This window comes from Hippocampus zosterae, chromosome 15, assembly GCF_025434085.1.
Source record: "Hippocampus zosterae strain Florida chromosome 15, ASM2543408v3, whole genome shotgun sequence".
Classification (NCBI taxonomy): domain Eukaryota; kingdom Metazoa; phylum Chordata; class Actinopteri; order Syngnathiformes; family Syngnathidae; genus Hippocampus; species Hippocampus zosterae.
The window spans coordinates 11,559,838-11,586,321 of NC_067465.1; the positions used below are offsets into that span (position 1 = coordinate 11,559,838).

Genomic DNA, 26,484 nt, shown 5'->3' on the forward strand with positions numbered 1-26,484 from the left:
CAAGACAAACATTACTGTGAATAAACTAATGCCCCCAAAATGGTTATGTCCTTGCTGGCTGTGTCAACATGTATTACCACAGTTATAACCACAGTACGGTTGGTATGGCAACAAGCGTGGAGCGCCGTGATGTCGCCAAGACAGAGAAGCCAACCTGTTCGCAATCTTGAATATACGCACACACATACGTTACTGAACACGCAGCAGAAGGACGCTGTGGCGCAATTTGCGCTTTGCAACGCATGCTGACGACAGAATTGTTTTTCCACGAGGAGCTGCGGAGCTACGTTTGGGAATGCGGAAGCTTTGGTTTTTCAGGAATTAGAGTTTGTAACTATGATCTCTTTTTGAAAATGTTGTAAATGTTACGAGCAAAAAAAAAAGGAGCCTCTATTTGTCTCTTCGGAAAAAAATTTTAATAATAATAAATAGGCGAAGCCACTCAGAAGCAGCGATTAGCTGGACTATGTCGACTGTAAAAAATATAATTGCATTTGTACAAATAAAGGGCTCCATAATCATACACGTGAGACAACCGAGACAATATAGAGAATTACAGTACCAAGTAAACAAATGCAGATACTTCTTCTCATTTACAGCCTGTGCAAATTTTCTTTATCCCCCTTGCCCCCCACCCACCGAGCCGCTTAAATGGAACTGTCTGGCAGCAGTTAAAGACAACCCTTTAATGTTTCAGCCAAAAAAAAAAACTTGCTTAAAACATAAAGAAATAACTTTTTTTTTTGCATTAAGCATTTTTGCCGAGGTTTGGACATTATCGTTCTTGCTACTACATTTATTATTCATCATGCATGTGTTAGAAATGTGATTTCAAGCCTGATTTGCCATCACGTTCACAATTTCAGACATTTTGTTAGTCACTAAAAGCAATGCCATCTTTCCGCTTCACCAACTGTGAAACGTCAGAATTGGACTTTCAGCATCAAGTGCAAGGAGCGCCGACCGGCTGGCTGGACCGAACCTGTCTGAAAATTGAGCGATGCAGTTTATTATGACTTTCACATCTGCAGGACGACGCGTGAGTGCGGTGTTGGTGCCTCCCCATCTACACAGCCATCTCATCCCCTAAACAGTCGGGCAAACTCTCTGTATTCAACACATGGAAAAGTCGAGCGGCAGCGTCCAGTCCGGCCCCCTCCCCGTGCCCCCAACTGTCCCGATCATCACTTTCATCCGTGTTGGATTCATACTCCGATCCGATTCCCGACTCCCTAAACCGTAGCAGCTCCAGAGCCCCCAGCACCTGCTCGCCCATCGGCGAGCTGTCATCGGGAGCCTCGTCGCTGGGCGTGTCGCCCGTCCCACCCGTCCCTCGCCCTTGCTCCTGGCCGTCGGGACCTCGCGAGGAAAACCGGAAACACTCCAGACGGACTACGTTGCCACCGAGGTTGCTTTCTGCACCTGCGGTGCTTGAGGGGCAGGACCCCGGGAGGAAGGGGAGCCAAGCGCCGTCGCTGATCTGCTGCTGGGATACAGAAGCTAAGGGGCCTGTCGAGGGAGATGGTGTGAGTGGCTCGCTGGGCGTGCTGGGGGGTCGTGCCCGAAAAGTGATCTCCAGAAGACTGTCCTGGGAGCCCACTGAGGACACACATGAAAGGACATTTCATGAGCAAACAGCAAGAGCAAGCAAACGTGCTGTGTCTCGGCTAAGAATACGGATCGACTTGACAAAGACTCGCTTGGGCACGCGCAGACAGGAGAGACACGCATGGTGATGAAATAAACAATGGAGGTGATTGAGTAAGTTGTGCATTTGTGTGTTTGGCTGCTTGTCTTTCAAACAAAACAGAAAGACATGCTTCAGTGAGCGGTGACATATTTGACTCCCGCGTGTACGTCAGATTTTGGCTAACCACACATCCATCCATCCATTTTCCGATGTGCTTATCCTCAAAAGGGTTGCTGGGGGTGCTGGAACCGATCCCAGGATTCTTCGGGGAGTAGGCGGGGTACACCCTGAACCGGCCAATTGCAGGGCACACAGAGACGAACAACCATCCGCGCTCACACTCACATCTAGGGAATTTGGTTGTCTTTGGAACATGGGAGGAAACCGGAATACCCGGAGAAAACCCACGCAGGCCCAGGAAGAACATGCAAACTCCACAATGTGAGGCTGACGGGCTAATCACTGGAGCACAGAGCCACCCGCTCACAACACAAAGCAAAAAAACCCAAAACAAAACAATTCACCTTAAGTAACAACTGATACCTAAACAAAAACAACCTTGTAAATTGTGGCACGCACAAGTCAAGGTACGAGTAGTGTGTTGCACTCACTAGATGTTAAATGTCCAGCAGCTTTGAGCTCCAGTTCCTGGATCTGTTTGACCAGAAGGGAAATGTGCTGCAGCAAATCGGTGTTCTGCTGCAGCAGCCTCTGAACTCTCGTCTGGGCCTCGCTTCGAGCACAAACCTCCACATTCAGCTGGCCCCGAAGCACATGCACCTGAACCGAGCCAGAAAAAAAAGTTTCAAAAAAATCTGAGTCAATAAAAAGGACCGGTGTAGTTTATGACGACACTATTAAGAGCAGGGGTGGGCAATTATTTTTTGCATAGGGCCACATGAGAACCAGAAAATGTTATGGAGGGCCGGATCAAAAGGGTGAACTAAATTCGACATAATATTAATTGGATTTCTTCATTTAAAAAGCAGTATTTCACATTTTTTGGCACGTTTTTCAGACTTAAAGAGTACATTATTCCGTCGTATCGAACAGGATTTGCTTGACTTGGCGCTACTGCGGGCTTCCGTATCGTCTCCCCCTTCCTCCCTATGCTCTGCAACTTCAAGTAACTGTGCCACCTGGCGTTGAAATGCCTGTCATTACAAGTCCAAATGAAATGAATGCAGTCGTTGACATCGAACCTTAATTGTGTACCAACCTTCGGCAGGCCGGATTAAAAAGACCAACGGGCCGGATTTGGCCCGCGGGCCATAGTTTGCCCACCTCTGTTTAAGAGGGATATTTAGCTTTTGCATTAAAATCCCAAGATGAGTCTAAGAAGAACTATAAGCTGTGGTGGCTGGTCCAAACCCCCCCCCCCCCCCCCCCCCCACAAAAACAGCAGAACCTCAAGTTAAGAGCTTAATTGGTTCCCTGAGCCTGTCTGAGATAACGTTTCCCGCTGTAATGAATGGAAATGCTAAATTCCACCAGCCGCCACTGACTGTTCAGAATGAATGTCAACCAATAAATTAATGAATAGCCCGGAAGGGTCACAGAAAGGCATGTAAGTGGACAATCAAATTTCTTGATTGTAAAACGCCCCTGGCTGAATTTTCCCGTTCGGCTTCTCGTTCTCTCCACTTGAGAACAGCAAGTTGCGCAACAACTACTGCAACAGCAAACAGTTGGAAGTGTGTATTGAAAAGTTTCGAGAAGGACAAATTTGCTGCTTTTTTTGGGCTCATTCAGAAACCAAATATCAGTGATTTGACTTTTTTGTGAGTATATGTGGAAATAGCTATTTCAGCACAGGATTTCTAAAGTCGATCGGTCCGCCCATGCATCCATTTATTACGCGCGAAACCTTTTCTCTGAATCGTCGACATCAAATGCACGCCAATGACCAGTGAAACAAAACATCTCCGGGACCTGAGCCGAAGCCGCCAGTGCCTGTTGCTCCTGCTGCTGTAACTGTTTCTGCAACAGTTGTAGCTGGTGTTCTGAACCGCACGGCGCATCTGCAGCCGGCTCGCCCGCTCCAGAAACTTTCCTGGCCGGAGAGTTGAGGAGAAGAGAGCCAACTTTGGAGCCCTGCAGCCGAGAGGAGAAGAGCAAAACGACTGCGCTTACTAACAGCGAGGATGGAGAGCCACCCATCCGAGACCTATTTTTTGGTGGGGGGGGATTCTCATCAGATTCTCCAGGCATCCCAAATAAAAAATCTGCTGCATGTAAATTGTCTGAAAGCATCCATAAATGTCAGTTGGAAGTGGGCGCCGCCATCTGTCGTCTCCTCTTTGTTTGAATGGAATAACAATGAGTGGCATTAAAATGATCAAGTCTAATTTATGGTCTGGTCCGTACCTTGCCATTATTACCAAGGACCTTTTTGTTCCTCTCCGGGTCTGATGAAGTGTTGCACTCGATACTCTCCTCTGTTGTGGCTTCAAGGTCGGTCTCCTCTGACAATGCAAACCTCTTGTTGGCTGCACAGAACGCAGACACATATGAGGGACCTTTAAAGCTCTGGCTCTTTTTTTTTTCTGATCTTGACAGCATGCAACTCATCCATAGAGGCGAGTATGGTGTGTCGAATCCACAAGAGCAAATGATTTAATCAATGACTCAAACTACTCGCCAGCATGAGAGTGCAGCCGCAGCACCGCCAGCTATAATGAACACGATCATTTGGCGACAGCGGCAGATATTCTCTGCCTTTTTTTTTTTCCTCCCAGCGGGTGTTTGAAGAAGCAAGAAGGGGGAAGTTGGTGTGACAAGTGGCAAGTGAGGGCGATTTGTGACAGGAGGAAAGGAACAGTTTGTGATGTTTGGCACCTGGCGTGGCATCAGGCTCCTCCTCCTTCCCCTCGTCATCCTCCTGGTCATCTGTTTGAGTCTGCAAGGTCAACTGGTGACACACGTCAAACGCTTGACCTACTGTCCGCACAATCCGCATGGCCTGAGACTGGGAAGGGAGACGAGAGTGTGTGTGAGACAAATAGCTGCTCGGGATCAAGCTGCGAGGGAGGATGGAAAGATGAAGGGAGCTGGCGGGATGAAAACGAGGTGGAATAGGAGAAATGATCGCTGCGGGGGGAGTATATGGAAGAGGGGGAAGCTTCCACTGCTGTGTATTGATTCTGCTGCTATAGTGACTGATTGGTCAGCTCAGATTGAAGGAATTACGTCGTAAAGGCAAAATTCTATGAGAGGAAGTTAAATGTTTCAGGAGTCATTGGAGATTATTTGACCCCCCTCCCCCCAATTTAAAACAGATATCAGGTGCTTTCATGACATGCTTGCATGTTTGAGAAGGGTAGGGAGGCTCTGGCGCAAGCTAGGACGCTAAATAGGTTAAGCAAGCAACTTCATTGAAGTAAAAATTGGCGTAGCTTCATTTGCGTTCCAGGGCAAATTGATTTTGCCTTGTTTGGAAATTCGGCAGATGGCGTTACACCTTGCTGGGCGTTCTGGGGGTGTTTTCTATTACACGCCTCACCGTGCGTGACAATTTGGTGACAGAAGGCAGACTAGATTTTTGACTCGCTAAAAGGAGGTCTAAGTTGTGGCGCACCAAACGGTTCATGCGGCAGGCTGCAGCCAACAGAGATTGGTTAAGTTCTTGTTGTAGGTTTCACAGACATTATTATAGAATTTTGAGACTTTTTTATTTGATAGGAAAAGTCAAAGAGAATAATGAAGCCGCAAAAAAATAGCTCACGTAATCGTTGATATATTGCCCCATCAAACCTACTACACCGGTATTGTCAAATAAAGCAGCTAAAAGCTTCCTATAGATGTTGTGAGAAGAAATCTAATTTGCTCGTATCAGCTGCTCCATCTCCTCCTGCTCAGTAACATGCATGGCATCCAGCAGCCACAAAAAAGAAAAAAAACAAAACACTCAGGCCATTCTCCAGACAATGAGGTTATTCAGCAGCGCTGTCTTTGAGAGCAGAGAAACACGCACACGCATGCACACACAATCCTCATTTCTCTTCTAACCAGGATGATTAATATTAAGTGTCATCTAAGTCACTGTCTGTCTCGTCTCCATGAGAAAAGGAGCACCGAGGAATTATCTTTGTCTTGGGGGAGAATTTCCGCGACGTACTTAATATGCAGATATTTTCTTTTCCGTCAACTCATCACCACATCAGCACCGACCGGCCTGCTGGACGAGCTACCGATTGGTTTGAAGTCCTTGTGAAACGACAAACGCGTGGTCATTCATGACATCGTCGGCTTTCGCGGGGATGTTTCTCTTACCTTCCTCTTGGACTTGAAGACATTGCAGCGGAAGCTATTGCTTTCTCCATCTCTTGCGATGTAACTGAAGATCTTTAGGTCTTGCGCATCATGTGAAACATAAAAAATCCTGGCGGCAGAAACAGAGTGTGTCGGTTTTCGTTCAGGTCTTAAAGGGGTAGTCTAGTTAAAAAATGGTCTTTACAAATAATATGTTCTGTGCAGCCCTACTAGTATTTTGATTAATACTGTGTTTCTGGAATATGAATTTAGCAGCAATGCCCACCCGATTTTATCCATCCAAGGCGGTGGCCATTTTGTCACTTGCTGTTGATTGATAGACATCACAGTTGCACAATTGCTCAGGCTTTAGGTGACAGCCAATCACAGCTCAGCTTGCAATCATCACACGACCAAATTCAGAAAACAGGTGTCATAATTTGCCGATTCATCTATGACAGCAAACGCAATCTCCCTCAATCCGGGAACGTTCTGTGATGCCATTGTTAATTATACAAAAGGCATTTACAGTCGGATTTGTATTTATTTTTTTGGGGGTGATTGGAATGTTTCTCAGCATTTTTTGGGCAAATTTCTAGGGTAGAATTATATCTCAATTCTCAGAGCCACTTTTATCCTCAGAAGGGTCACGGGGTGTGCAGGAGCCTATCCCAGCTGTCTTCCGGCAGGAGGTGGGCGACACCCTGAACCGGTTGCCAGCCAATCGCAGGGCACACAGAGACGAACAACCATCCGCGCTCACACTCACACAGAGGGACAATTTAGAGTGTTCCATTAACCTGCCATGCATGTTTTGGGAATGTGGGAGGAAGCCGGAGTACCCGGAGAAAACCCACACAAGGTCGGAGAAAACATGCAATCTCCACACAGGGAGGCCGGAGCTGGAATCGAACCTCGCACCTCTTCACTGTGAGGTCGACACGCTAACCTTTGGAGCCAGGGTATAAATAATATTATTTTTGTTCACCCCAAAGCATTTCAATGGGTGCCAATTATAAAAATTTTGGTTTATTTGTGGGCCAGGCAACTCTCAATTCCTGTACAGTGACTGTTGAGTAAATAAAGAAGTTATTTAAATATGGTAGATTGGATCGGTCGGTCCAAATTCTGATGGGATTAGTGATAAGATAAGATATCCTTTATTTGTCCCACACTGGGGAAATTTACAGCCTCCAGCAGCAAGAATGTAGGTCGAAAGAAGAAAGAAGAAAAACAAAAAAAATCTTATCTTTTTGAAATTTGCTTATCTTCTATCTATCTATCTATCTATCTATCTATCTATCTATCTATCTATCTATCTATCTATCTATCTATCTATCTATCTATCTATCTATCTATCTATCTATCTATCTATCTATCTATCTATCTATCTATCTATCTATCTATCACAACTACTAAAACTAATAAAAACAAACTAAAAGTACTGTAAGTGAATTTGGGAAAGAAAAGTGAAGCTGAACTAAAATCTAATAGTAATGGAAATGGAAAAAGTATGAAACGCTTGTCCCCACCTGAATATGGGATCCTGCGTCACCAAGATTGTACTCTCATCCCAAGACCAGCCTTTTCGCTGACAGGACATATAAAAAGTGAGACGCTGAGTTAGACTTTGCTGTAGTAATAAATGACACTTTATGGGACTGACCTTCTTTTTTCTTAGTATGACTTTGACAAAGTCTGTGGAGACAACAATGTTGACCTTCTTTTTCTTGACGTTCTTCAGCTTGAATTCGTACTGTGAAAAGCAAAACAATGGTGTTAGCATTTCAAGGTGACTTGAAACAAATTCAAAAAGAGGTTGAAAAACACGCTGGTGGAGAGAATGATGAATACTGCACACTCCCACTGAGACGGCTCTCTTTACACGGTGACAGATGATGGATTGGAAAAGAGGGACAGCGTCGTCTAAATAGCTGGACGGTTTTGATTATTGTCCTCTCCGAGGAAATACAAGCTTGAGTAAACACGCTGGCGCTTTCAGGTTCTCCTTTCGGAATCCGTTCAAGATTTCAAACTCAGACATCACAGCGGGTGGTTGAGATATTTGGCACACTTTTCATCCCTCTTCTTGATAAACGATTGAGTTTCCTCCTGTAGACATCTCGGGCCGCTGCGGCCGTAATGTCTTTGAAATCACGCACATCGTGTCTGAAAACATCAGATGATGAAGTGATCACGACGAGCACTCCGAGTCGATTGAGGATACGTCATATTTTGTTTGTCCTCATGTTGACAAGCCTTTTCACTCGGCTTCGACTCATCCTTCCATTTGTCCTAACGAGTGCTGTCAGTTTAACGTGATATTATCGGCATTCATTTAAATAAATTTGAACGGGATTAATTTTTTATCGTAAGATTAATGCGGCACCACGTCACAGCGGATGTTACGTGGCTGTAAAATAATAAAATGTGCTCCTAGTTTGAATAACTGCTCCAAGTGAAAAATGTCCATGTAAAAATTGAAAATCGACATTGTTGTTTGAGTAAATATTTGCATTTTGCACAAAGAAAACTGATACACCATTCCATGTTGACGAGAGCATTAAAACGGGGAAAAAGTAGGACCAAAAAAAAAAAATCAAAGGAAATTTAGAATAAATAAAAATGTGTGATTAATTGCGATTAATTATGATTTAACTATGACATTTATACATTCGAGCGCGATTAAATATTTGAATCGTTTGACAGCACTAATCCTAACACATTAGACTGAAATCCATCCGCCTGGATCTCAAATAAAGACTTTGTTATTTATAGTCAAGCAGCAAGTAGCCATGACGTTTATGGCAACGAATCCGCAGGCGGTTTATCTACTAACCAGCGATGAGCGTGCGTAACAGCCACAAGATTCAGTAATGCAGCTTGTCAGATGCTCTTACTCGCCACTCATCCATTTCATCGAGGAGTGGCAATTCTTCTCACATTGACAGTGTGGACGCTCAGGTGATGGATTCACTGCCTCTGTAATGTGTGCGGACTCTTATGCTATTTCCACGTAGCACGCGTGAAGCAATGCCATCCATCTCAACACACAAAAGCTGTCAGAGGAAGATGAGGCGTAACATTGGATGAAATGACCGCGCAATTGCATGCGCATTCACCTGCCACTAAAAAGAAAACAAATTGGTTTCAACAACCGCATCGGCGTCTTCAATTTTCATATTGACACAACAAGCGGCTTGGAGTCGTTGGAGTCATGTTGAAGGACTATTTACACTCCTAGTACTTCCTCCAATGCCAGGAGGAAAAGCCTAACTGGAGCATCAGCATCAACAAAAGCTCAATTCAGAAGGACAAAACTTTACGCTCACTGACTTCAGGTTGTTCAATCGTTTGAAGCGCAAGCTTAATATGCTCAGCAACATGAAATTGTTACAGGAATCTTGCCGAGAATGGCGTCAATCATCCGTTGTAGTTGGAGCAGCGTGAAAGCGATAATGCTTCTTAAACTGGTGCTGTACTGCTTAGAAAAAGTCCAAAGCCAAATGGCCTTCTCAAACTACAAGACTTTTTTTTTTTTTGTCCATCATGACGGTCACAAGGTCAGACCACCAGACAAATATCGTTCTGTGTCTTGGATCGGGCGAGATGTCATACTACATGACCGTCACCGACCATAACCTGCCCTATTGTCGCATGACTGCGTCAAGATTCAGTCCATCGGCGCAGGCAGCTGCAGTCATGTGGACATGGTTTATTCTCTGAAAAGAAACTTGAGGAAATGAATATGTTTCATGACACCACACCAGCTAAAAGCTTCACAGTTAGCAAATGTTGCATGAGTTGAAATGCTCCGTGAATACTTTTCAATATTTTCCCTCTTGTTGAAATCACTTTTTTCCACCCCCCAACGTCACGATGCTTCCGCAAGGGAGGGGCACAGTCGGGGTTTGGAAGAAAAAAAAATACTCAGCAAACAGCCACATGAATAGAAGACAACAAACAATGATTTGAATACTTGCACATGTAAAAGGGGATGTTAGGGAGTTATCGGGCGGGGATCTTACAGCCCAGATGCTCCGAGCGGGCGATCGCAGCTTTAAATAGAAGACATTTTCCTCAACATATGCCAATAAGGCATCACTATCCCAGATGAGGATTAAGCCCTCATTGCGTGTCATCGAAGACACAGCCGACCTCGGTGTGACTGAATAAATTGGATGTCTGATTAGATCTCGGCGCTGACCAACAGATAGTAAATCCTTTCCTCCAACGCATTTCGCACTGCAGTGAGAAGTTATTGCTCTGCAGTCGCTGGCCTTGTCTGAGCCTCGCGAGAGATGTTTTTTTTTTCAAAGAGTGTGGCGAATAAACCTCAGGCATCAAGTCAGAATCTGGATGGCATTTAATAACTCCTGACAGATTAGAGAGTGTGCAGGGAAAATGACCGGGCACAGCCGTAAAGTGGATCGCCCATCACTGTGCGCAAGGTGTGACATTAAACACAGCTGTCAGCAAGCATCCACTTCACCGTTTGCTTGGTCATGGATTTGCTTCGCTATGACAGTAGTTAGACAAAGTCGAGGATATGAAATATTTCATTGTCTCTTACTCTGATTCTTCTCATCGCAGCAACTATTTCCATGCGGCTGCCAGGACGGCCCACTTCCAAGCTGCCAATGTACTGAAAGAATCCAAAGGAAATCCATGTCAGAGGAAGCCACTACCACTTGTTACTCTACCGTCATAGTGCATCAACTATAAACTCCTACTGACACACTTTGAACAAAATTGCTGGACAGAATTGGTGGAAAATGTTTGTGCCAAAAGAAAGAAGGTGATACTATCATATACAGAGACGTATGGCTTTGTTATTGGAACACAGTGTTGGCAATGAACAACGAGGAAGAAAAAGGAAGCAAATCACACAATCGTCCAACAATTACCTTCGCCTCGAAGCTGACTCCATGCTGGAACACCTCCTCGTTATGCATGGGGATCCTCAAATCGAGGGAGTCGTCCACCAAATTGTACTTGGTCACCCCTGGCATCGCTCATTTATCGAATGATTACCGACTCGACACTTGTTTGGTCTGAGACGGCACTAAAGAAAAGCACGGATGCGCATCTTTCTGCGCACTCTTACTCCACCCTGGAGGTCGAGGCGGATCGATGAGCTGGAGAGTTCGGCTTCTGGAGCTGATCGCTGATGATCGATGTGCGCAGTAGCCGAGACCCAAGCTTGTGTCCTTTCTCCGAGGCACGACGACGGAGGAATTACGCGCCGCTTTGCCGGTCTGCAGATGACTCAACACATGACTCTTGTTTGCTTCAAGCTCTGCATCAAGTCGTCTGTTGGTTTCAAATGCTCAACGTTGACGGGCAGCGTCGCAAATTCGGTTTATCGTCCTTTGAAGAGGGTGGAAGAGAAGAGCCAAGTGTCTTATTGCTGCAGGAGTGCATGTTGTTTGTTTGTGCGACATCTAGCGGTGCCACCGGGAATAGCATATTTGAAATAACTACAGGCGACGACTGGAGGCGCGCTTTCAAAATGTGCAGCAACTGTCATGACCGTCACTTTTCTTATAAATACATTTTATATTCTCCCCCAACAATAACATTCATGTGAAAAAAAATAAAAACAAACATACCACAACTTGTCCTTTAGAAATATTGTTATCGTCACATAATACACAGGTCATGTGAGTTGGCTTTATGTGTCTCTAAACCTATTTTGGACATTTAACCCTGGAGAACTCACGGGGTCAAATTTGGCCCCTATAAATTCTGCTTCTCAAATGCTGCCCTTAAATCCCAAATGGTCATATTTGGCCCCCATCATAAATTAGGATTAAAGCATTGAATATTTGAAAAAACACAGTTTGGTTCTTTTAATGTAAAATTCATCATTTTACAAAGAAGAAAAAGGTTCTTGGGTTCGGGTTCTCTAGGGTTAAAAATATACTGTATATTTCCTTTTTTTTCGAGCACGTCAAATAGGTTTTGAGATTTTTTTTTAGGTTGTGTAATACGGATTTCATCATCTGTTGTAATTGGAGTAATTTCAAAAGAATCCTCCTGTTGCTGAACCTAATCCTTAATTCCTCAATATTACTCAGTACTTTAGTATATAATATACAAAAGTGGCGTTCCGTCAGAGCCAGCAAGGCCTTCTCTGCCCGCCTAAACATTCTCAGAAAAGTAAATTTAATACATTTATTTTTATGGGAAAAAAACTACATTTAATTTATGTTATTTTATTTTCATAAATATGTAAACAAAATTATTCTCTGTCTTCTTTACGTCATATTATTTCCACTTAGTCGAGTGGCTTTCAATGTTATTTTAAATAACAATGAAAGCCACTCAATAAATAACTTATTTATTATGGTAGAGTTTTTAACCAATCATATTTCAGCTAGCTTGTGTTGCCAGGTAAATTAAACTTGCTCGGGCCCTTCAGATTAAATAGAGCAGGCCCCTGTGCGCTGTAAGTGAATGGGCACAGTCAGCTTGCAATCAGATCATAAGTCTGCGGACCAGGGCCAGCTAGAAGGCCTTACGTCGAGACTGGACGTGCGTCTTTGGTGATTGGATTAGCGCCTGCTAGAGGGAACTATCACTGCATTATAACCCAAAATGGCCGAAGGAGAAGACGTTGATCTGGTTGCAGTACTACTTTCCACACAATTCTCAAGACGGACCTTTCACGAAAAGCTGGATATTGTTGTGCAAAGAGGTCGCCCAACTCCCACGCTAGCTAGCCTGTCCCAGCAAGGAAAAGGGTTTGTCTGTCATTTTCAGACGAGCAATTATGAACGGCACCTGTGGCTCACAGCCTCTGAGAAACTCTGCAAATTGTACTGCTGGGAATGCCTTTTGCTTGCAACTGACCGATTTGGTGTTTGAGCCACACTGGATTGTTTTACCAAGGCAGCAAGGAAACATCAGAGCACGGCTGGGCACTTACAAGCTACGGTGCATTTCAAAACGTTTGGGGACACTCGTGTCAATCTGCAGCTCAGTGAACAGGCACTACATTGGTGAGTGAATGAATTTTATTTTACATTTCTTCTTGTAATTTTATTTCGTTAGTATTAAATTAATGGTAACAAAATAAAATGAAAAAGATACAAAAATGTATCAATCTGCTCACCTGCAATTTATAATGGCACATTGTAGTCACCTTCGTGCACTAAAGTTCGTTCAATCTCAGTTGTTCAACATTTTCAGTTATTTGCTGTTGTATAGCCTATTCTCAAGATGCAAATGATCTGTTCACTTTATTTTCAAAGAATAGTTTGTTTTGTTATTGTGTGGTTGGTGTCTTATATGAAACTGTGACATTGCGCAATTTGTTTAAGATCACACAGCGTCATATGGGTGGCATTTTATTTAGTATTTTTAAATCATCTTTTTATTTTTGACTATCTGTAAATTTAGTTTCCTGCTCTTAATTGTGAATGCATACTTGATGGTTTTAAATGCTCCTGAAATTAAGTGCTGCTTGACGAGCATATAGTGTTAATGTATGTGACGTCACTGAAAGCCTAAGGTTGAAATGCACGGCCCGCCACTGAGTATATTACATATGATATTGTTCAATTCCTATTACTGTATTCCTATTATGAAAACTTGATGTGCTAGAGGAAAAATGAGAATAGATTTCGAGTCGGCGCAAAAGAAATGGACTAGAAAAATTTACCTGCGTCTCAGCAGAACCACAGCATCTTTGTCTAAATGTTTTGAAGAGGTTTTGTTTGGGGCTTTTTTTCATACTGTTACATTTCTCCACAAGGTCACTCTCATGCATTTTCTGTTTGTGTTACAAGGGCATTTTCCATGCCATTTATGAGCAGACACTTGGTGCTAGTTTGCCTAGCAGTCTGAATGCCGTAGGTCAAGTTTGAGACACAAATGTAAAAAAAAACACATAACAATTTTCTTTGTACCCCCAACGCAAGGAGGCAACGCAGAAAGAATGGCTCAACGAAGCAAGTGAAAAAATGATTACATTGGAGAAGGTGGTCATGAGATTGGTTGCTATTGGAAACGTCCTGGAAGGCTTTTTTAATGTCACTACAGTATACTAGAAAGTAATGCTTGTAGTCTTGAGGTGTTTCACTTTGACAGTGTTTCAAAAAATTGTAAAGCGTGATGAATTTGGAATTGGTGTGCTTCAGTGGTTGGATAACGTAGGTTCGATGATGGTGACTTTGTGTTGAAATTTTGAGTTCACACATTTTTTAATGTAGCGTGCAACCGCCGTATAAAAGATACCGGTACTTTTACATCAATAGCCCTCTAACTCAATCAAAAAGGTCGTATTCTTAGCATCGTAAAAGGTCGAATATTTGATTCAGGTCTTGTATTGAATAGCATCGTGTTGTGCAAGGAGTGGCAGCACGGTGCGCTTGTGTTTCGCATGTCTGCCTCACAGTACTGATGTTCGAATCTCCGTTTCCTGTGTGTTTTGCATTTCAAAGGATACGTTCCAATACTTCCCAACTCTAACCACGACAAGCAAGATAGAAACGGACTGATGGATGTGCAATTACTTTTTTTTTTGCTTTCTGCCCAGCAGGGGGCAACAGAGCTCTTTGTCTTGTGTAAGTCTAAAGTTAACCAAGCAGAAAAGTGCAAGTCAAACTAAATCAGAGGTTCCTTGTAGTCTTTTCTTCTTCACCACCTGTGTGATGCAGCCCTCTTTTTATGACTCTACCATCGAGGTCAAAAAGAGCAGAAGGCCCCGTCACCTACCTCGGGAACAACATGTACTGGAGATATTGATAAGTACGGGGAGAGAACAGAGATGCTCTCTCAGGTTCACAAGGAGACCTTTGCATGTGAATGAGTCAGATGGAGTACCATATTTTGGTGATGGCGTTTCCTACGAAATAGATGATACGGTCTTATGCAGGGCTTACTTTCTGAATAGGTGTTCGCTTCGTTTCTGATTCATGAGTGATACTGAACACCTCGCCAACATGTGATGGGTTGTGTGAACCTCACCAATTTTCCTCTGGCATCACATAATAGTCACCAAACACTTCAGAACAGTGTGTTTTGTCTTAAAGGGGAAGTCAAAGAAAGATAAAAGTGGTCAGCTGAGATGCCAACATTTTGGCTGGGGCTGGCTGACACATGAGACTTCTGTGGCGGGCTATGAGGAACGAGCTCTGCCTGATGTTATCATCTTTTTCCTGCACAGTAGTCTGGCTTGGGGCGGCCCGGTAGTCCAGTGGTTAGCACGTCGGCTTCACAGTGCAGAGGTACCGGGTTCAATTCCAGCTCCGGCCTCCCTGTGTGGAGTTTGCATGTTCTCCCCGGGCCTGCGCGGGTTTTCTCCGGGTGCTCCGGTTTCCTCCCACATTCCAAAAATATGCATGGCAGGCTGATTGAACACTCCAAATTGTCCCTAGGCGTGAGTGTGAGCGTGTATGGTTGTTTGTCTATGTGTGCCCTGCGATTGGCTGGCAACCGATTCAGGGTGTCCCCCGCCTACTGCCCGGAGACGGCTGGGATGGGCTCCAGCACCCCCCGCGACCCTAGTGAGGATCAAGCGGTACGGAAGATGAATGAATGAATGAATAGTCTGGCTTGAGTACAAAAAAAAAGAAGGAAAAAAAAGGGGTTCAGCTAATGACCAATCATGACTCGCCTGATTTGCGGGTTTGGTCATGTGTCTTTTGCAAGCGTAGACTACATTTATAATATATTTTATTCAAAGGTATATTTATCTTCAGTGAAGTCTCGAAGGAGTGTTTAAAAATGTTTTTAAAAGCTCATTTATGTTCAGTGCTGTTCAGAAACTAAGTCATAAAAAAGTGATTATGGTAATTCAAAAAGGTTTTTTTTTCCTCACTGTTTCACTGTTAAAAATGTACTTTTGCCTTTTAAGTAGCAACATCAGCGGCCATTTTATGCTAATTTGGGTTGTAGGTATCTGATGAATGTAACTACTGGACTAAACTAACTTGTAACATCAATGACATTTTCAAGCAAGTAAAGAGAAAAGTAACTTACTTACTTTTTCAAGGTAACTGTGTAGCGGATTGAGACAAAGGATGGGAAAATGAAGCTTCAAGTTTGCTTCATGAACCAGTTGTATTTTTTGACTCTTCGAGACAGCACTCTACGCGAGTCCCATAGGAGAACACAGTCTCTCCCCAACAAATGTTTTATTTCAGACCCTACCTTCAATAACCATGTTAAAAAATGTATTTCAACTTTAAAATATTCCATTCAAATCCCATTGAAAAGCTCCAGGAATGATGTCGTAGAAGGTCATTTCAAATTCAAGCTACAAACTACAAATCGGCACCCTATAAAAATAATAACAAAACGTAATGCACTTTCTGGAAGGACTCTTAAAGGATCCTCTGCATCTCCGCTGTTGCTGCCATCATGATGTCGTATATGCAATTTTAAAACGGGTCGCATTGGGGTTGGGAAAGAGAAAAATAAAGACACAAGGCAGGTCAGGTGTGAATGGAGATGATAGCTGTCAATGTTGAGGCTAAAATAATTGCAGTACACATTTTTCTACTCATGTTAGAGTGGAGATGCATGGTTTCAGAAGTGCAATACCTACATTGTATATATAATGTACACACAAGTAGCTACATCATCCTCAAAAGCAACAATAATTTGTTATAAAAAAAATACCCCTTGGGTTTTTAGAGAGAGGGTGTTTGTCTTCTGAGATGTTATTTTGACACCTTAAGTGCAGCAGATGTACGTCACAAGGCATTAAGTCCACTCTGGCATCGGTTTACTTAGTCCTCTCACTATCCAAACCAAACAAAGTCATGCAGTTTGGACATTCAATTAAGCCGACGCGCAAAAGCCTCCAGGATACGTGAGGGCTTGATGAAACTTGCATTTGGGTCCGGGCTTGAAAGTTTATAAATGGACTGCAGCTTTGAAATAAATGAATGGGTGAGCTTTAAGGTTTCAAATTCAAGTTTTTGACCAAAGCCGCGCCCCTCGCCAACGTGCATCACGGGATCTGTCCACTTCCTTCTTTTTCACTTTTGGTGGATATTCCACCATAGTTTCAGTAAAAATACGCAAGCCCAATGTAACAGGCGGAGACGTGGGGGTGTGCCTGCTTTGAGTCTGCCTGCGAGTCATTCAGTCTATGATTGTTGTTGTTGTTTTTTTTTTCTTAGTGGTGCTGACTTAACTCTGGACCCCTTTGACGGCAATTGCAAATAAAGGGAATCCTAATGAGGAGTGCTGTCCATGTGAATTGCATGCTTTTTCATGCGAATGGCCGTAGAAAATTCTTGGCCACCTTGTTTGATCATCAAGCCGGGAAAGTAGACAAATGACAGCAGTTCTCATTCCAAGTCGTGACCCTTCATATTATTAGTTATTAGTTCAAGTCACTGGTTTCACAGCACAGCTTTTATGGACGTACGCTTTTTCCAAATGATGTTTTGAGTGCATCTAAAGATAAATAAGGTTGCATTAAGCTGTCTTCTCATATTTACTCACCTTCTCCGGGTCACAGCAGTCATGGGAAATACAAAATCAAAACCTTCCAAGGTTGCGTTTTGAACTCGGGAGGTCCTTTAATGGCAGATCATTTTTCAACTGAGTATTCACAAATATTTACGGGACTTTTGCGTACGAGTTACGATGATAAAGTCATGTTTTTCAACTCATTAATGGTCTGCAACCGCACTTTAATTGGCCTCAAAGTAAAAATAACTAAATAAATGAATAAATAATCCCAAAACATGAAGATAAACACCATTTTCCACGAAAAAAGAGCAAATTGTTGGAAAAAATATGGGGAAAAAATGGGGAAAATCCAAAATATGGAATAATATTGGAAAAAAAGAAAAATTAAAATCTGCCAATATGCGAATCTTTGGGACTGTAGTTTTAAGTTGTAATATCACCAATCACCACTAGATGGAATTCATGTCTTATTTGCTTATACTGCCCTATACTACAACGTGGGTCGGCCTAATATTTTTTGTTGTTGTTGCAGATTTGGAATGATGTACTGGACACGCATTGGACCTAAAAAATATGACAATTTGGAGTGTATCACATAACAAGGAAACAATGTGCTCCTAATGCTAAAAAACAACAGCAGTAGGTCTTGTTCACGCTAGTCTTTTAATAGCGCTCATGATCATTACAATCATAACAGTGTTCAGGAGGCCTGCTGATGAACTATTTTTAACTAATAACCACAGAAGCAACTGAAATGACGACCAAGGCCAATCATCTGTGCTGCGAGGGTGCGTTGCCTCGGCAACCTGTGATCCTTGGCTGCAGCGCTTTGTTTTTATACCAGACGTATGCATTCAAGCAATATTAATCACCAGACTATTCATCATCGGAGACAGGGAAAATATGTTTTTCGACTGAGGATGTTGGCTCACCTCGACCAGTTAAGTGGGTGTCGACATGGCGCAGATGTCCAATCACCTGTGGGCCAGAACATGTCACCACCCCCATAACACTTCCATATACTGTACTCGGTTGTGAAACATGCAAGCACATCCGACATGTCTGTTTGTTCGTGTCATAGGACAAGAATTGTTTATCATTTCCAGGGATGGGAAGTACAAATATGGAGTTACTGCACTGCAGTTGACTTCTCGGCTATCTGTGTCTTATGTCTTAAAAAGAAAACAAAAAACGTTTTACTTTCATTCCCTACATTTGAAAATGTATTCCCATCCATGGCCTTATTTGAGGAAATTATTTGATTTTAGTGACTCCAAGATTGAGCTGTAATGCATTCGGATAGGGTATGTTTTTTTTGCTTATCATTATTTTGTTTATCAGCACGGAACATTTGCAAAGCTGCGGCATTGAAACAGTGCTTACCAGAGGGTTTTTATATTTTTTTTTACACAATGTTCTGTACTTCTCCTGAAGTACAAGTACTTTTGCCACCTCACATGAGTTCATTCAAATTAAAAGCAACGTGTCAACTTATCTTTGGCAGTCCTTCCATGCAAGTGGGTCCAGAAGCCAAGCCACTTACAAAAGACAGAACTCCTTGTTGAATCCCGCATCACGCTCTAATTATTTTTTTTCCCCAAAAGATGAATAAGAAAGTGTCTGGGTTTGTTGAGGCAGAGGCAGAAGGACTTCAATGTAGAACAGGGTCGTACGAGCAACACATATTGTAATAATGACACAGAAATAAGACTGGTAGCGATAGTGCCACATTTTATGATGTCGTCAAAGGCAACTCTGATATCCTTCAAAGTTTACATTTGGTTCAAAAGGACAATAAATCAAGAAATTATTTCGGGTAAAACGTTTAAAATACGAAGCAAGTTCTAATTTTCAGGTAATTTATTTTGAGTTGAAAACACAACAAGAAGGGTGGAAAAAAAGACGATTAAAATCAGGACATCATTTTGATTTATGAGAATATCTCGGAAGGGATATATTTTGGAAGTAAATGCCACATTGACAAGTTCATTCGATTGTATGTCACATGCCAAACCAAAACTCATTTGTTCAATCCTTCTCGGACCGAGCCGTACGATATAGAACCAAATCACAACGTTCCGCCTTCAAATGGAAGTGTGCTTGTAACAAATCGCTGGTATCGAGGCTACGAATGGTCTTTCATTGGAAAGATGCCCACCCAGCGACTCCAAATTTTTTTTTCACACATAAGGCAGCAATATTTCAAGCAGCTCATTTGAGAACCACATCAACATTTGTAGGCGCACCCCGTAATCATTCCGCAATTGTAGTGTACAGAATAGATCCGGCAAAGTCACAGTGAGTGATAATTTACAATCATATTTTCCTCTGTGTACGTGTGTGTGCGTGTGTGTGTGAGAAATGACTAATAGGTTGTAGAGGGGAGTCTTTTTCCAGGAGGGTAGGACCGGTGTTAATCACTGCGCCTCTGCCTCCTTAGGGCTTGATTATTTGAACAGCATTTTACCTTGGCAGTCTGCGCGCGTGGGAGCCCGGCCGAGCGGAGACGTACGCCTCCGAGGCGCTTACCCGCGTGAGGCTTTCTCTGCAGCACAATGAAAGAAAGAGACTTATTGACAAAGCGCCGCTGACTCAACCCAGTGAGTGGCTTCTAAGGTAGAAGACAAATTCGCCTGTGCGGGGTTCAATTGGTGACTCATTGTCTTGCTGGTGTCATGGCTCCCTCCTCTAACACCTCGAATGTTGACGCTGGGATGAGCTCAGCGCCATTTTCGAAATACTTCAGTAAACACCCATATGTTATTTCTTTCCCTCCCATTTCTCGGTGTAAGTCATTACGGTGAGGTGTCTAATCTTTGTAAAAGCATTTTATACAAATACGAGTGATGAATTTGCTTCAGGATCTATAACCCCACAATAATGAATTTTCTCTTCCATTGTGCTTTCAATGACCCGCTTTGTGGGGTGAAAGTGGTCATGTAACAAAACCGGAATTCATTCAGTCATTCATCTTCCGAGCCGCTTGATCCTCACTAGGGTCGCGGGGGGTGCTGGAGCCTATACCAGCTGCCTTCGGGCAGTAGGCGGGGGACACCCTGAATCGGTTGCCAGCCAATCGCAGGGCACACAGAAACGAACAACCATTCGCACTCACACTCACACCTAGGGACAATTTAGAGTGTTCAATCAGCCTGCCATGCATATTTTTTTTGGAATGTGGGAGGAAACCGGAGCACCCGGAGAAAACCCACGCAGGCCCAGGGAGAAGATGCAAACTCCACACAGGGAGGCCGGAGCTGGAATCGAACCCGGTACCTCTGCACTGTGAAGCCGACGTGCCAACCACTGGACTACCGGGCCGCCCATAAAACCGGAATTCTAATGAAAAAAAAAAAGGACCCAATGCTTCAACTCACCAAGCATCAAATGAAAATGTTTACGCACTTGACTTTCCCCTTGCATTGTTAATGATCATATTTAAGTACAGTATATTTAATTCTCGTAGTATCATAAAATGTCAAAGAAAATCTTCAAACAGCATTATTTTTCAGAATAAAATGAAGATAGTTTCAATATGTTATAAATTGTAAGTCGTTGTTTTTTTGTTTTTTTTTCTCTCGCTATATTGTGATATCACCTCGTTTAGAAGCCTAGCATAAAATTTGAAAAGTTGGCAGCACATCTGCTCCACAGTTTTGAGATTTGGATTTGGGATCTCAGCTCCTGCCTTCCTCAGTCAACATCGCACTTCGCATTAGACATGCTGGAGTCAAAAATCGAGTCTACATTTTGCAGATGCCTTGGTGGGGTGAGGCAGAAACGGCCAGTGAGCGCAGCGCATCTACCGAATTCACCAAATCGCTTGATTAGTCCATTACGCCGACACAAAAATGACGATACAACCAATTTCCACTTTCTGTTCCCAAATTGTCAGATGAGTTGGGGGTGAGGCAACTTGGTCTGCCACACCACACTTGTGAAAATTAATTTGTGCTCATTTTGATGTCGAGTGTCACACAAGTACAACAAGTGGACGCGCTCATCTCTTCCAATCCTTGGCTAAAACATTCGTCATTTGGTCTCCTACTTGTCAAGTGGAACTAAAGAGGCCACGCCCAAATTAGCAAATGGGAACATTCCAGAGACATTTCTGCCTCCATTTATTCGGTGAATTTCATTTGACTTTTGCACATTGAAAAAAGATACATTGACCAAACAGGTCTCAAGCAAACATTCATTATTTTCATTATAAATAAACAATTACTTTCAAGAGAATAAATAAATGAACACAAGACGATATCTTCATCATATGCTACTGTGGCCATCCTTCTTTGCGTGGGGACTTGTTCAAGTGTCTCTCGCGGGCAACTCGTTGTGCGTCCTCACAGCTTCATGTCCTTGGGCTTGGACTCCAGTCTGCTGAACCCCCCGGGCATGACTCCTCGGCTCAGGTATTCGTTGTGCACCTTACGGCTAGGCGTCATGAGCGTATTCATCTCCTCCGCCGGGAGGATCACATCTGCCGGCCGCTCGCTGCGCAGCTCTTGATAAAGTCGCTCAGCCGGTCTTGTCCGCTCTGCTGGCTCAAGGACTTGAGGAAACGGGGGTAGCAGTCTTTCTCCATTAGAGTGTAAATTTTAGCTTGGGCCAGATCGAAACACGACTGGGTCGGCCGCTTCATGTTCTCCTTGGTGATGGCTTTCGTCACGTGGTCGAGGTTTACCTGCGATAATGAGTTCACAATCAATGACCTTTTCCTCACCCCGAATGTGTCAATTCTGGGGGGGTGGGGGTGGCCATCTCTTACCTCTCGGGGCGCATCGGTGCTGATGAATTCATCAAAGATTTGCTGGGCCTTGACGGACTTTTTCGAGGGCTTGGTAGTCCTGTAGTCCTCACACGCTAAGTAGAAGGCAATATTCTCCTCACTGAATTCGGACACGAGGAAAGCTCTGAATAGGCACAAACCATCTGCGAAGAGGAGAGGATGAAAGTCAGCGAAAAGGCCTTTTGTCACCAAAAGCTGCAACAATTAGACGGGCGCAATTAACAGCTGCCTATCATCCGTTTCGACAAAGATGAAATTGCGCCGCATCACCCTGAGAGGTGAATCTACTATTTGTCTCCGCTTCCATCTGAGGAGCGATGCTAAAATATTCAAGGCACCTCTCAGAATGATGCGGTGCAGTTCCAAAAGCGTCGTAATAACCATAATAACACGGCGCGAGCTTAATAGCAATTCTGAGAAGGGAGCGGCATTATCGTAAGAGCAGCTTTTGTTTTGTATGACATTGCGGAACTGGCTCGCCAATGACAAAATGTGAGCCCCCCCGCCCTCACCAAAATCGAATGGAATCATTATTTTAAAACCAGTTATCATGATTAAAAAAAACTCTTGAGCTGTACTCTCCAACCAAAAAAAGAAAGCGTGTTTTGCAAACAAGGCCAATAACTGTTGTTAAGAAAACTCTTTTTGCATGCTCATACTGACCCACTTTTTGGAAAATCAAACGTCATGAAGATTGATACTCTTAATAAAATTATGCAAATGACGTTTGGAGCAAACACACAATCTCTTCCACACACTTCATGCAAAAGGTCTTGATCATTCCTGAGTGTCAATGTGAATAAAGAGCGATTTGTAGAAAAAAGCCATTCAAGGAATTGTCGTGAGAGGTGATTCTGTTGTTGGATTTAAATATTGGAATGATACAAAATATTCATTTCAAAGTACTTCAAACTCCAAAAAGACATTTTGAAGTTTGTAGCTTTTTTTTGTGTAATTGTAATTATTTTGTTTTGACTTACATTTGTAAACTAGGCGCGAATCAGTATGACTGTTGATTGTATGATGATCGAATAAACAAACCAATACATAACCATTCAAGGATGGCACAAAACTTCTGAACAACAAATCTTTTTATTGTCTTATTCTTATGACAACTAATCCATATTTTAACATTCCCACATTCCATATAACAACTTTTTTCATGTCATGTCTTTTGGGTTTTCAGTTTTTGGTCCTGTCTTTCGTGTTGTAATTTCTGCTCTTATTTTGTAGTAATCACTTCCTTTCAATTATCTTTTTGTATTCTGCCCTATCTCAAACCAGTTTATGTTTACGACTTTTTATCACCCCCCACTAAAGAGTCTGCATATTTTATTTTATTTTTTTTTAAGTTTGTTGATATTTTATACTATTTCCTTTTTTGAAACCTGCAATTTTTGCTTTTGTGTGTCGCCCCCATTCGTTCATTTCTGTTAATTCGATTTTGAATGTGTCCAGTGAAAGTCGAGCTGCACTTACTTTGACTGGACAGCAATTTCTCAAACGAGTCCTTCCATTTCAGGCGCTCATCAACACTGCAAGAAAAAGGCAAAACATCAGTGACACAGTCAAACAATTACATACCATTTTCCATGCAAGTTCAACATTCAATCAACATTTCCTTTTCAGACCAAAGCATATCTCAAAAGAAGGTAGAGCGCCCTTACTTGTGAGTTTCACTTTTTTTGGGCTGCACGGGGATGCTGTGATCCGACTTGTGCAGCAAACCTCCAAAAAGAGCTTTCAGCTCCTTCGCCCTGCGGTGACAAAGAGAGAATGAAACAAACATGTCAAATTTGGAAAGAAAAAAACAAAGCGCACATGCACGGAGCCCGGCTCGCCGTCATTTGTCATGGCTGACCTCTCCAGACAGGTGATTGGCAACAGTTCAAGTCCTCGGCACATGGTGGGATGTTATCCGGCTGGCTGGCGCTGGGTTATTTCCTGGGAAGCTTGTGGAAGCGTCTGCTTGCTTATGTGTGGGATAGCTCTCAGCTGATCTGACGCTTGTGTGGGAGAGGGCCGTTTTATAGGGCGGTCCACTCTGTGACATCACAACTCCCAGCCAATGCGCGGCATGAGCAGTGAGGTGATGAGGAGACTTTCATCCACGCCGCAGCCGCATGAAGTATCTGCGAGGATATTACCCCAGTTGTGTAAATTAATTTCACACGGGGTCAGCAGGAGCTTATTTCTTTGGGTACTGCAGAGGACTGCCCCCCCCCCCCCCCATTCCCCCCCCCCCCCCCCAAAAAAAGGAAATGCTTGTCTGCATCCTGGCTAGTTCTAATTAATTCTAGCTAGTTCTAGCTAATTGCCTTATGTTAAGTTCATCTCTTATTCGGATCCACTTACTCAACATATTTGAAACAATCAATGAACGCAACGTTTGGTGTGAGTCGAGATGTGTCATCCTCCTGATTTAGAATTCCTGATTATGTTGTAGGATTTTTTTCCCCAATGATATAAAGGTGAAGAACTCAAACTAAAAGGCGATAGGCTGTTGTGTGGCTGTGTTTTGACACAAAAACACACATGAGATACTTCATTTTGTGTCAGTATCTGAATTTATGTGATGTTCAGTCATCCTCATTACATTGCCCATCACAAAATAATTAAATGTCAGCGAAAGTTCACCTCCAGTCCGTATCAAACATGCTTGATGCGTCAACAGGAAATGATGAATGAACATTTTTTTTCCCTTGGTAAGACTCAGAGAAATATAGACTGATTCAAGTCTTATGTTTGAGCCAACCTACTGGAAAGAAATGTCTATTTTTAGCATAAAAAGAGTATTTGCAGGATGGTGCTCACTAAGTTCACAGAAATTTGGCACAAAAACAGTCAAGGTGACAGAAAAAAAGGGACTCGTCAAAGGTGTTGGAGCCAATTTCCCATAAAGCAGAAAAAAAACCTCCGCCTTTCTTTTTCTTGATCTCTGCTTCCACCTTGCAAACCTTTTCGGATCCAATTTAGTCTAAAACGGTTATGATTAGAGTTGCAGCAGTTCCCTGGAAAAAGTCATTTAGTTTCTGTGTTGATTACTTCCTTTAAAAAGAGTAAAAGTTACTTGAATAGTTACTTTCATCAGACATTGACACCCCAGTTTTGCCACAACGAGGGCCCCCGCTTTTGACACTTTATTGGAAGTGATTTTTTTTTAACTGTGACGTTAAAATAAATGTTAATGATGGTTTTTATGACAAATAAAATAAAATGGACTCATGATAACTATTTATATTTGAAAAAAGAATGAGTCCTTTCTGGATTCCTCTAAACATAACTTGACTTGATTTGTTAATAAAATATATATTTTGTTTAAAAAAAAATCTTTCTAGACCTAAAAATAAAATATAAAATCAAGATTTTTATTTGAATTATTTAATGTGGCAGGATTCCATATAGACAATGCACATTGTTTTTTTAAACATATTCAATTATATTTGGGGACCTCCTGCAGTCAAACAATCTTTCAGGACTTTAGCTTTTAGCTCAAAGCTATTTTTTGTTTTGTTTGTTTGACAAGATAATCCCCCTGTCGACATCACAGCGCGCTGTTGTTTTAGGTCGACGCAAACTCAAAATAGTGACTTGTATTTCCAGCTCGAAAACTCTCTCTCTCTCTCTCCCCCGCATTGGTGTTTACGTGGTTCACTTCCTAAAACCGAAAATTGAAGTTGAAGACTCCCAAAACACCTTGCGATGTTCAAGCTGCAAATACTACAGTTTAACTTTCATATGTGTTCTAAAATAACCATCAAACGTTTTAGTGCATGCGCAACATGCGCGTGAAAGCTCAGAAGAGAGCTAAAGAAGTCTTGTCAATTCTTTCTCACTGCTGGATCCCGAAGGTGGATTATTTTGCTCGTTTGTGTCAAGTCTGATTACTTGACTGGTAAAATGATGATCGTCTCATCTGATAGATGAGCCGTTACTGGAAGATTTGCACATTTACAAGTAACATGTTATTAAAAAGGCGGTCCGGTGGTCCAGTGGTTAGCGTGCCAACCTCACAGTGCAGAGGTCGCGGGGTTCAATCCCAGCTCCAGTCTTCTCGTGTGGGGTTTCCATGTTTGTATGGGTTTTCTCCGGGTTTCCTCCCACATTCCAAAAAAATGCATGGCAGGCTGATTGAACATTCGAAATTGTCCGTAGGCGTGAGTGTGAGAGCAGATGGTCGTTCGTCTGTGTGTGCCCTGCGATTGGTTGGCAACCGGTTCAGGGTGTCCCCCGCCTACTGCCCGAAGACAGCTGGGAGAGGCTCCAGCAGCCCCCCGCAGCCCTTGTGAATGGATGAATGGATGTTACCAACATCACTGGT

At 42.9% G+C, this 26,484-nt stretch overlaps 2 protein-coding genes across 2 annotated transcripts; both read right to left on the minus strand.

Moving 5' to 3' along the window:
• Window positions 1-753: 753 nt before the first annotated feature.
• On the minus strand, window positions 754-11,377 carry LOC127616839 (carboxyl-terminal PDZ ligand of neuronal nitric oxide synthase protein-like). Its single transcript, XM_052088638.1, has 10 exons — window positions 10,849-11,377; window positions 10,515-10,586; window positions 7,608-7,697; window positions 7,474-7,532; window positions 5,963-6,071; window positions 4,529-4,658; window positions 4,058-4,179; window positions 3,623-3,784; window positions 2,302-2,470; window positions 754-1,599 (listed from the first exon to the last, which is right to left on the minus strand). The coding sequence occupies exons 1-10, from the start codon at window positions 10,951-10,953 to the stop codon at window positions 1,067-1,069; spliced, it is 1,551 nt and encodes a 516-aa protein (XP_051944598.1). The 5' UTR covers window positions 10,954-11,377; the 3' UTR covers window positions 754-1,066.
• A 10,086-nt stretch (window positions 11,378-21,463) lies between these two features.
• rgs5b (regulator of G protein signaling 5b) lies at window positions 21,464-24,151 on the minus strand. The gene is made up of 5 exons (XM_052088662.1): window positions 24,025-24,151; window positions 23,831-23,920; window positions 23,643-23,698; window positions 22,143-22,306; window positions 21,464-22,058 (listed from the first exon to the last, which is right to left on the minus strand). Exons 1-5 carry the CDS (start codon window positions 24,066-24,068, stop codon window positions 21,849-21,851), a joined length of 564 nt encoding a protein of 187 aa, XP_051944622.1. The 5' UTR covers window positions 24,069-24,151; the 3' UTR covers window positions 21,464-21,848.
• Window positions 24,152-26,484: the final 2,333 nt, after the last annotated feature.